At 39.5% G+C, this 12,335-nt stretch overlaps 1 protein-coding gene across 2 annotated transcripts in view; it reads right to left on the reverse strand.

Moving 5' to 3' along the window:
• The window catches only part of LRP2 (LDL receptor related protein 2), a 197,213-nt gene that overhangs the window by 118,716 nt on the left and 66,162 nt on the right, over nucleotides 1–12,335 (reverse strand). For both annotated transcript variants that reach the window (NM_001444893.1, XM_084998147.1), the window contains 5 exon segments: nucleotides 286–488; nucleotides 3,300–3,506; nucleotides 4,580–4,803; nucleotides 5,823–5,992; nucleotides 8,287–8,415. In NM_001444893.1, coding sequence (NP_001431822.1) covers nucleotides 286–488; nucleotides 3,300–3,506; nucleotides 4,580–4,803; nucleotides 5,823–5,992; nucleotides 8,287–8,415 — 933 coding nt within the window.

Consider the following 12,335-nt stretch of genomic DNA (forward strand, 5'->3'; position numbering starts at 1 on the left):
AATAGGTGTTTTAGTCTGGTTTGTTTGCTGTGTTTTCTCCAGCCTCAGACAGGATTTGGTACACTGCAGGTGCTAATAAATAGCTATTAAAGGCATCTCTGTAGATTGAGCATTTTAACTCCATTTCTCCAGAATGCCCATGATCTGCAAAATTGATTCAGAGGGTTTAACTCTCTAGATAACCCACCACGTCTTTGAGAATGTCACCCAAATCTCAAGAGCTTTGAGAAAACCTTTCTATCAAGGCCAGGAGCAAACAGGGTTTTCCACAGTTCAGGGGCGTACCAGAGGGCTGCCTGATGGCATGGTAAACAGTCACTCCGAAAGGCCTCGTGGAAGACCGGAAGTACACTCGTGGGTTGGTCTCTGTGAACTTGTTTGCCTTCATTACCGAAAACTTTGTCCAGTCAGTGAAGAACAAATTATCTTCAAACAAGGTTATTCCAAAAGGATGAGGAATATTTGAGCCTCCTTGAAGTACTGTCTTCCTGTTACAAAAGATGCATACCATACAATATTTTGAATAAAGGTGGAATTAGTTCCAGCATAGGCCTAAAACGGCTTTAAAAAAAAAAAAAGTCCTGTGACAAATATAGAATGTATCGGCTCCCCGAGGATACCCGCTTCACTCACTGCTACTAAGTGCTTGGAATCCTGTGTTCCATCATGTGCCAACAAGAACGTGTGCTGTTAGGAGTCCCCTTAAACTGTGCACAATAATTTTTTTTTAATCTGCTGCCATATTGTAGTTCAATACAATGTGAATTTGTTAAAAAAAATGTATATATAGAATATAGAACCAAATACATTTTAAGATGAAGGTATATTTCTGTCTACATTCACTAGAAAAGATTTTCCCGTTGTTTCTTGAAATAGAACCTTGGCACTTAAATTCCAGCTTGTTCTAGCTTTTTCTTTTTTTCTTTTTCTTTTTTAGGGCCGCACCCTCGGCACATGGAAATTCCCAGGCTAGGGGTCAAACTGGAGCTGTAGCTGCCAGCTGACATCACAGTCACAGCAACGCCAGATCCCAGCCGCGTCTGCTACCTACGCCACAGCTCACAGCAACGTGAAATCCTTAACCCACTGAGCAAGTCCAGGGATTGAACCTGCAACCTCATTGTTACTAGTCAGATTTGTTTCCACCGTGCCACAATGGGAACGCCAACTCCTGCCTTTAAAAAAAAAAAAAAAAAAAAAAAAAAAAAAAAAAAATTCTCACCTGCTCTTCATTCTTTTAAGGTTGCCCCTTAAAAAGGGCTAAAATGTGAGATACCTTTTTGAAATCCATAGAACAAAGAGTGTAAAAATCAAGTGGGAGTTGGTGAAGATGCCTTCAATGTTCACTTCACACTACACCACTGACCATTTCTCAGCAATTAGGGAGCAGCACAACAAACACACAAACCTATTCTTGTCACTCTAGAGAGAGCAGAAAGTAGGGCTACTACCACTGTTATGCCTCTGTTTGATGAAACTGTCAGCTGATCATATTTTTAGTGGAGGCAGGTTGCCCAGAGCTGCTTAGATGGAAGACAACAAAGGTAAGAAGTGCTAGGCAAGAGCACAAAACACTGCCTCTCACAGCTGCATCAACATAAACAGTAATTCACTGAGGCCACATAAATACAGTGAGGAGGAAGTTAATTTGTGGAAGAAATCTCTTTTTCTTTCAGCATAAGAGAAAGACCTCAACGAAAAATCTTGTAGCCCCAGAAGACTAAAAAACACAATAGAGCTCTAAGAAAAGACCTGACAATAGTAATGCAGAGAATCATACAGAAGGCAGAAAAAAATAAAATAGAAAAGAAATGGATGATGTTGGTGCAAACTTTGAAACACTAATGATATTGTAGAGTAAAATTAATGGCTTTCTTTTCCAGTTAGCCAGTTCCAGAAACCTGAGTGCCACCTGCTGGCAAAGCAAGAGGTAATGACCTTAAGATTTCACGTGTAAGATTTTTTTGTTTTCGTCTTGGCCACGCCAGTATGTGGAAGTTCCCGCCACCGCAAGGCCCTAAGCTGCTATAGTGACCCCAGATCATCAATTCCCTGTGCCACAAGGGAACTCCTGAGTTAATATCTCCCTGATTTTTTTCTTCACAGCCAGCAAACCACTTGAACCTTTCTGAAAATCTTTCTGAAACTCCATTGATTTTTATATTTTGTTTTACTTTAAACTTGGCATAAAAATATTTATACCCTAGACTACAATGCTGGAAGATTCATGAAAGAGGGAAAAAATTAGGCAATTTCTCAATTTTTTTTATCTGACTTACATGATTTTCTTCATTACATTAGTTCATATCCTCACTGCGGGAACCAGTTTCACAAGAAATCATAGCCTTAACACATTTCATTTAACCAAGTAGGAATTGTTCTAAGAATATAAATCCAGCAAACTGAAATACCATCCTTACAAAATAGAAATAAAGGAGAAACTAAAAACTGTAATATTCCTCTCAAGGAGGGAATAATAAAATCAAATCATTTAGAAAAATCAAATCAGCTAGATTAATTTTTCTTGGTCAAAATTTTAATACCAAAAGAAGAGGCTCTAAAATAGTTAACCATTTAATTAATTTATAGTAAGCACTAAGCCAACTAAGAAGATGAAAGAAAAAAGTATGCCATACTCAAATATTAAGTATCAAATATTAAGTATCCTTGAAGTATATCAGAATTTCCCTTTAAAATTTGAAATTTAAAATCCAATTCATTCCCAACAGATAATGTTAAATAATGAAACTTATGAAACTTACTTACTAGGGGAAAGTTAGAAAGCTAAAAGATAAAGATCCAGAGTTCCCACTGTGGCACAATGGGATGGGCAACGTCTTGAGAGCACTTTGGAACCCCGGGCCCGACACAATGGGTTAAGGATCCCACATTTGCCTCAGCTCCAGCTTAGGTTGCAATTGCGGCTTGAATCTGATCCCTGGCCCAGGAACTCCATATACTATACAAGACAAAGTGATCTTTGGAAACAAAACAAGAAATGGACTCAGGAGTTAATGAAAATAATGTGTTTCATCTGGGACAAGGGAGGGTTTGGAGAAGAAGCATCAAAGGACAAATGCTCTAGGTGGTATTTAATGAGTGTTCTTACGGAATACAGGTTAAAACTCAGCAGGTCACATCATGCAAGTGTCAACACACAAATCATTCGCGTTATATCAACTAACAATGCAACACTTTAATACCAATTAGTCCTTCAGTATCCCTCTTCATAAATTTTCCATACTTTCCCCCAAACTTATAAAGCTAAACAAACACACAAACGACAACCAAAAACTTACCTTTGCGTTCCATCGTAAGTTACAGTCTCAATGTAATCAAACCGGGCGTCAACCCAGTAAACACGCTTTGCTACCAAATCCAGGGTTATCCCACCTGGCCATCCCAGCTTGATTTTTACCAAGTCTTTACGGTTGGAGCCGTCCATGTAAGCCCTTTCTATCTTAGGTTGTCCAGAAATACTCTGCCAATCTGAGAAAAATAAATAACTACAAAAGAAAAACAAGAGATGAAAGAATCAGTTATTTTACAGAGTTACCTAGAAAATAGTTTTTGAGACCGTGTTTGAATCCACAGAAATTTCCTCTAGCTGAGGATCATGGGGGTTTAAAACAACAGAGAAATTTGAAAGTATTAAAAATCAAAGACTGTGAGGGTCCTTCAGGAGAGTCAACAACTCCAAAGAGCAACTATTAAAATTTACTAATTGGCAGGCAAAAAATTCATATCTACCTTAACTCCCTAATTTTCTCCCCTGCTCCCCAGCACTTCTCTTTTTTCAGTCAGCAAAAAGGCTGTAAAAAAAGGCTATCAAGGCATTTCCCTCCTTAATTCCTCATTCAAAGGCAGAGCCTAGAGAATATACGCATCATTCTCAAGGAAGGACAGCTAATATCATGAAGTAGAAATGAATAATCACCATTCAGCAACACTTAAGTAGCCTAAAGTTCATCCAAGGCTTCTAAGAACCAACTGCGAAAAAATTAAAAAATTTTAAAAAAACAGAAGAAAGCTAAACATATTCTCAAATGTAGACATCAGGAAAATTTCAATTTACACCTGGAGAAGAGTAAGCACTGTCACTCTTGCTGGACCGATTCACAGTTAATGAAATATTAACACTGGCATCTCAACCACTCTCAACAAGAAACCACTAGAAGGGATAGTTCTATATCCCCTCTTTTCTAAAAAAGCTCTACAACTAATTTGAGAGTTGTAGAGCGGTCATCTTCATAAGGGTTTAGTTGGGACAATAATATTAGATCACGTCAGAACACAAGAGTCCAATCTCTCAGCCAGGCAAATGTGGCAAACACTAAGAATACAATTCATATCGCCCAAACATTACATATTTTCAATATACCAATGGATGTGTTTGGATTTCCTCTCCTCAAATGGGATTATATTTAGCCAACTCCTTTAAAGCTTCTATGAATACAGATATGAAAGAAACATGTATTCTAGAGAACAGAGCCTAAAAGAAATCAGGATTAACCTCCAATTATTCCAATGGATGTTTTGTGTTTAGAGGGAGCAATAAAACTCCATTTAAATCACTTACCCAACAGTTGGATCCAGGGCAATTCCTCTAGGACGTCCCAAATTTTCAGTTATAAGGGTAATTCGGTGGCTTCCATCCAAATTTGCCAAATCTATGCGGTTGACATTGGTCTCCACAATATAAAGTTTATTATTGATCCAGTCCACAGCCAGATTCTCTGGGTCCTCAATAGAAACACTGAGAACTTCGCGTATAACTAAACCATCAATATCAAGTGAAAAAACCTGAGAGAAAAAACAAAATTATTATACTTCTAAAGCAAACTAACTGGGAGTAGTTCTCCTATACTTCATTCCAGGGACCTATCTTATACAAATCAGCTATTTGGATGGAGAAAAAAAAAAAAATTCACTGGAGACTTGCTGTTAAATGTTAAACATCATGGGTTACTTGCAGGGGGCAGGGTGGGGTTTCTTTAAAATCATGTGAGACAAATATAAAAAGTTGGGTTTTTTTTTTTAAAGCCTGTATTGTCTAATTCTCGATATTCAGTGAAAGTTTAATTCAATGTGGATTTTTTGGTGGAGAAGGTAGTAAGGATTTGTTTTGATTTTTTAGCTGTAATTAAATCAGATCTGCTAATAATTGAAATTCTCAATTTTTAGAAATTTTATTTCAGATATCAGTTCATTGGATTAGAATTTTACTAATGGTAGAAAAAAATATAAGAGGAAGAAATAAAATTCCATAACTCTTTAGGAGTCTAAAATTTTTGTTTTACAAATCTCCACTATATTACTCGAAGTTGAACTCAGACGCATTACACTTTCCAAATAAGAGAGCATAATGAAATTTGGCTATTAAACAAAACTGTCAATATTTGTTACCCAATCCTCATTTACTGCTCCATTTAGAAGATGCAGGTAAAATCTGATTTTTATCATCCAGGAAAGCAAAATACTTTTTACATTTTAAATGATCAAGTTTCAAAAATTACTACCAAATATCTACCCAGTTTTGAAAGAATGTCTACTATTTCTTTTAATTAAGCTTTTGGACTCCATTTCAAATAAAATTAAAAGTTGCTCCAGGCTAATCCATATAATAGACTGCTTTGTTTAACAGGTCACATGTAATAGTATAGCTGTAAAAGGTGCTGATTAACATAAAATATATCAAGGGCCTTTTTTGTTAGAAAACAAAGGAACTTTCCCCTCTACTCCCCCCAAAATGAAAAGCTATCAACACTTTGTGCTTGGGGTTCTATCAGCTCCCAAGCTATGCTCCAGAAATTTCTATTTACCTTATTTTGCATAGTGTCAGTCCAAAAGACTTTACTTAGGCGATAGTGAAAATCCACGCCCACAGGCGATCCACGATTTTGAGACCGTACCAAGTACTCAAAGCTTTGTCCCTGAATATCACCAAGGAGCAAATTCCGACCATTGGAGAAAATAACAAAGGCCTGGCCAGCTACATGTGAAGAAAGAAAGCACTGTCACTTCTTCAAATGAACAAAGATGATGAAGCAGTTTTACCTCCTATTTTTGGTTTTAAAATTGAGACAGACATGTCATTCTACCCATTTTACAGATGAGCAAATTGAGACACAAAGATGCTTAATGAAACGTACAAAATCATAGTAAGTTAGGAACAGAGCCCACCAAGAACTCAAGTGTCCTTAGGGAACTATATCTAATCACTTGTGATAGAACATGATAGAAGATAATGCGAGAAAAAGCATATATATATATATCTATATATATATATAGATATATATATATATGCATATCTATATATATATATATGCATGTATAACTTTTTTTTTTTTTTGTCTTTTTGCCATTTCTTGGGCTGCTCCCTCAGCATATGGAGGTTCCCAGGTTAGGGGTCTAATCAGAGCTATAGCTGCCAGCCTACGCCAGAGCCACAGCAACGCAGGATCAGAGCCACGTCTGCAACCTACACCACAGCTCATGGCAACACCAGATCATTAACCCAGTGAGCAAGGTCAGGGATCGAACCCGCAACCTCATGGTTCCTAGTCGGATTCGTTAACCACTGAGCCATGACAGGAACTCCTGTATGTATAACTTTTGCATGCAGCAAAGTGACACAACATTGTAAATCAACTATAATAAAAAAAAAAAAATTTTTAAAGAACTCAAGTGTCCTGATTGCTAATTCAGTGACACTGAGAAGAATACATCAGGTACTACTAAGAATATTTGATGACATCGGTACCTTACTCCAGGTGCAACTTCAGATTTACACAAACACAGAACACATTTTTTATTTTTGTCTTTTTTACGGCTGCACATATGGAAGTTCCCAGGCTAGGGGCTGAATCAGAGCTGGCCTATGCCACAGCCTCAGCAACACAGGATCCCAGCCGTGTATGTGGCCCACACCACAACTTATGGCAACTCGGGATTCTTAACCCACAGAGCAAGGCCAGGATGGAACCCACATCCTCATGGGTTCATTATGGCTGAGCTATGATGGAAGCTCCCACAGAACACATTTTTTGTTGTTGTTGTTGTTGTTGTTGCTATTTCTTGGGCCGCTCCCGTGGCATATGGAGGTTCCCAGGCTAGGGGTTGAATCGGAGCTGTAGCCACCGGCCTACGCCAGAGCCACAGCAACGCGGGATCCGAGCCGCGTCTGCAACCTACACCACAGCTCACGGCAACGCCGGATCGTTAACCCACTGAGCAGGGGCAGGGACCGAACCCGCAACCTCATGGTTCCTAGTCGGATTCGTTAACCACTGCGCCACGACGGGAACTCCACACAGAACACATTTTTAAGGATTAATGGGAAACGACATAGCAATGGTGGATCCAAATCTGCTATATCCATATAATCACAAGAATGCAAAATAAATAAGGTTATTCACTGAAGTCTTATTTGCAGTGTCATAGGGTAAGAAATAATATGAAAGCCCATCAATAGAGGACTAGTTAAATAAATTACTTACATCCAAAAAATGGAATATTATGGAAAACTTAAAAAAAAAAAAAAAAACCTGTACAGAAGTTGCCATCATGGCTCAGAGATAACAAATCTGACTAGCATCCATGGGGACACAGGTTCCATCCGTAGCCTCACTTAGTAGGTTAAGGATCCCACGTTGCTGTGGCTGTGGCGTAGCCTGGCAAGTCCTATATGCCATGGGTGTGCCTCCCCCACCCCCAAAAAGTTTTAAAGAGTTTTTTTTTTAAGTTTTAAAAAAAGAGTCAAGATCTTATTACCCAGAAATCCACAGTGACAAAAATGCTTTAGGAGGCCCAATTTTTTAAAACAAAATTTCCTCATGATTTTACCACAGTACTCTTAGAATGAGGCATTCTCACAAACTACAATCCAAATTTAGCAGGTCAATTTTGAAGCACCTTTAAATTTTGCATAAATGGTGCCCATTGATACTTGTCACTTCATGATAGTTAAAATAATTAAAGGTAGGTCAAAGATTTTCATAAAATGTATTCCATGATTAAATGTAATAGATGACATAGTATCTCACGCCAAAGCTGAACAAACAACAAAAAAATTTTTTTTAATTTTCCATTATTAATCCACAGGTTGGTCCTTAATAACCAAAGTATGAAATTAATGTTGAATCATTCCTCCAACGGCAGGGGCCACTCCTGACTTGTAATAAAACCCTGCCATCCACATCCATGCTGACATTGCTTCTGCTATGGAAAGAGGACATGAGTCAGGAGTTTACTGCTCAGAAACACAAGGGTCCTTAATGTACTTACAGGAAGAATTAGCTCTGCAATGCTGCTCATGCTCCAAGACATATCCCTCTGCACAGAAGCACTGGTGATGGCCAATTCGGTCTTCACAGAAATGGTCGCAAATTCCCCATATCTGGCAATCATTAAAATCTGCCACATGGGAAATAAACATTTGTAATCACATTTAACAGCATGTTTTGAGCACCCTCTCAGGAAAATCTTGGACAAGCTACACAGGAATAAGGTGATGCCTCTGCCTGAGTTGGTGAAGGGGTTGGGGCGGAGGGTGATAGACAAAGGGAAAACCCAAGATTTTTTCAATTCTCCATAAACTTTGCAAGTGATGCACAACACTGCTTGGACACCTCTGCTGTTGCATTTCATTGACTAATGTTGGTTTACAAAATATCTGAATGGTGGTGTAAATCTATCACTTTAAAAATTGTTTTCCTGGAGTTCCCGTCATGGCGCAGCAGAAACAAATCCAACTAGGAACCATGAGGTTGTGGGTTTGATCCCAGGCCTCAACCAGTGAGTTAAGGATCCGGCACTGCAGGTGTAGACTGTGGTGTAGGCCAGCAGCTGTAGCTCCTATTCGACCCCTATCCTGGGAACATACATATGCCGTGGATGCAGCCCTAAAATAAATTAATTAATTAATTAATTAAAATTGTTTTTTCCAACATGGTAGCCCCTAGAGAAATTAATTTCTCAGTCACATTAGCCCCATTTCAAATGCACACATACCACATGATTAGTAGTTACCATACCAGATGGTACAGACATTTCTATCACAGCAGAAAGTTCCACTGGACAGTGCTACTTCAGAAAAATTAAGAACTGCCTTATAGCCAATTGCTTTGTAAGACACGAATCTGTGCCTGCAATAAAGCATCTGGAAAGGTCTTTTTACCCGGCTGCCTTTCCTCTGATGTCGAAAAATCATGATCAAAATTAAAATCATTTTTAAGATGTGAATTCTCTCCTGCTTATTCATTAACATTATTCATTCATTTAGTCCGTATTGATTGACAATCCAGGGCTCTGTTCAAACCACTATAGTCCCATGTCTACTGTGTGAAAAAGAGTTCAATGCAGTTGACATAAAGACAATTCAATATGAGAGGGAAAGAAAAACACAAGATTTAAAGTGTTTTTCGTAAGATTATAAAGCCTAAAGGGCACAGAAATTGTCTTATCCTTGGTTGACACCACGTTGAACCCTCCACGTTCACACCCACTCATCACCCTCCTTCGCCCTCTTCCCTCAGAGGATGCTCTCCACCGCCTCCACGCACAGGGTTCCCAGGGCTTCAAGAAATTCTCAAGTAAATGATCATTCCTGAGACCACTGTACCCTCAGGTCTAGAATTCTCCAGATTTCTAGGCTCTGGTTACATGTGCAGAGTTGTGAGTTGAGTTTAGCACAGCTGCCAGATGACCCACCATTGTGTGACTCCCCCACAGGATCAAGACAACAGTTCCCCCTTTCCCTCCAGACCAAGTGTAACAACCTGGGCCAGCATAACTTTCATTGCAAGGACTGTAACAAGGAACATAATTAATCAGATAGGAGGAGGGAAAAGGACAGGCGGGTATAAATAAAAGGCCAGCATTTGATCTATCTCTTCTGTGCCCTGAGAAAGCACCATGTGAGGCTCCGCTTCAGGAGGAATGAAAGTACAGGACATTCGCTCTCAAGCTCTCAGAATGTCATGACCTCCTTTTGAATGCAAGACATGAGTCTGTGTCTAAGGCTCTGGAGTTCTCATGTCAAAAAGAGGGTGGAGAAGCCATTAACTAGGAATTCCTGGGTACAAATGCCCTTCTTCCTATCACCTGGGCTACCGGTACTTTGAATGAGTATATTAAACCACTGTCATTTTTAATGACTAAATAAGATTCTATTCTCAAAAAAAAAAAAAAAAGAGGGAGAGATCCTATTCTCCATTATGAAGAAAAATGAAGACTAATTAATATCCATCGTCAGCCAAAGCAAAGACAAGAAAAAGGAGACCTGGGGCTTTCATGAAAGTAGAGGAAGTAGTGGAAACTGTATAAAACACTAAAACACTGCTTTACAATCCTCCTTCCCAGCCTATTAACTTTATCTACTTTCCTTTCCTTTTATTCTTTCCCCTCTCCTACTAACCAACACTTCTTTGAAAGTCATTCTAAAAACCCTTTATAGCTTAGACTCCCTTGGACACCCTCTTCTCCATCTGGCTGTGTGAAACCCACCATGCTGAATGACCTTCCTGCCCCAACTGTGCAAATACGATGTCATTCCATCAACAAACAGCATGTCCTGCCAATCAAAAACAATAACCTGGGTAAACTGCTTGGGCAGCAAGCCTCAGAGGCTCCCCAGACAGGTCAAGACTACCAGGAGCAGATGAATGGTAGAAGAACACAAGATTTCATGACCACTCATGACCACTGAGGCATTCACTGGGGAGCCACATCTAAGATGATAAATGCTTCAGGTTTCCAACACCTAAAGCCTCTGTGATGAGTCAGCCCTGCAGTGGATTACAGCCATACAGAGGACTCGCCAAATGGAAATGATTGAAAGAGCAGACCTGAACAATGCCCACCAAAACTCAGCTGAAATAAGTGTAACTGGTTGTAGAATGTCATGTACTAAAACTAATGAGTTCCATTTACAAAGAGAGCAAAATATGGTCTTCTCTGAAATAAATGTGAAATAAATGTTAACTTAGCTTCAAAACTCTGAGTTGAGTTCTAGCACACCTGCAAAGAATGGCATTCTTTGGCAAAGGCTACATTCTTAAAAGACAGAGAAGGTCACAGAAAAGGTCTCTGCAAGTGGCAGGGGGCTTCATATTCACAAAAGCCCTTGGCTGCAGAATTTTGAACTTATATCTAAATGAGGTTATCTGACCTGAAGCCCCAGGTATGTTGTAAAGGGATTGAAAGATATTTGTGGAATTTAAAATTAGTTCCTCAGTATCAGACCACACTACAGGGGTGCTGTGAATTGAATGTGTTCTATGTATCCTGAAATTATTTGTACACAGCATAATATTGCAAATTTCTGTATTACATCCATTAATATATTAGGTAATAATCCTGTTGTGAAAGTTTTTTATTTCTTAAAGGCTGAACAAAACTGATGTGGCCTGGACCTCTGACCTATAACCCAAAGCTTATCACAGGCTTAGCAGTTGGAAAAGATGGTGGGAAATGTGTTGGAAAATGTGGCTCTAGAGTTGGTGGAAGGGTAGACGGAAAATAGATAGGGTATCTCAAGAATGAACTAAGGATTCTGAAAGAGCAAATCACTTTTACTGAATAGACTTCATGACCTATCAGGTTACAACTACAAGGCAGTCCAGTCCTAGCTCCTCTTTGGGGGTTAAGAGGAAAAAAAGAGAAAATCTTCATATTCTACTGAGGATGAGGCTTCTGGTGTCTCTACTGGAGCTCTGTTTCTACTAAGAGAAAGGGGAGGGAGTTGCCATCGTGGCTCAGCAGTTAACAACTTGACTAGCATCCATGAGGACAAGGGTTCGATCCCTGGCCTCCCTCAGTGGGTTAAGGATCCAGTGTTGCTATGAGCTGTGGTGTAGGTCACGGATGTGGCTCGGATCCCGTGTTGCTGTTACTGTGGCGTAGGCCGGTGGCTACAGCTCAGATTTGACCCCTAGCCTGGGAACCTCCATATGCCACCTGTATGGCCCTAAAAAGACAAAAAAAAAAAAAGAGAGAGAGAAAAGAGAAAGGGGAAATGCCTAGAGAACTAGAAGCCTGGAAATCTGATTTGCAGCTGGGTGGCAGCAAAGGGGGTGGAGAAACCTGACATTTGCCAAAGACAGACAAGAAGCTTTACACCTACAGATGAGCTACAGGATGCAGGCCTCACAGGAGGCTAGGAGGCCAGCAGGCCAGGAGTCATAGGCAGCAGTTCCAAAGTCAGAAAAACACCTAACAAATGAGGATATTTGTGTGAAAAGTATGACTTGACTACACCCCCAATGTTATGATAATGATGATGATGATAAAACAAAAAAAGTGTCTTATAATACCAAATAATGCCAGCAGCAGAT

Source organism: Sus scrofa, chromosome 15 (genome assembly GCF_054392235.1).
Source record: "Sus scrofa isolate SSC_HxYL_T2T_F1_AM1 chromosome 15, Sscrofa_HxYL_maternal_Yorkshire_Landrace_v2.0, whole genome shotgun sequence".
Lineage (NCBI taxonomy): Eukaryota > Metazoa > Chordata > Mammalia > Artiodactyla > Suidae > Sus > Sus scrofa.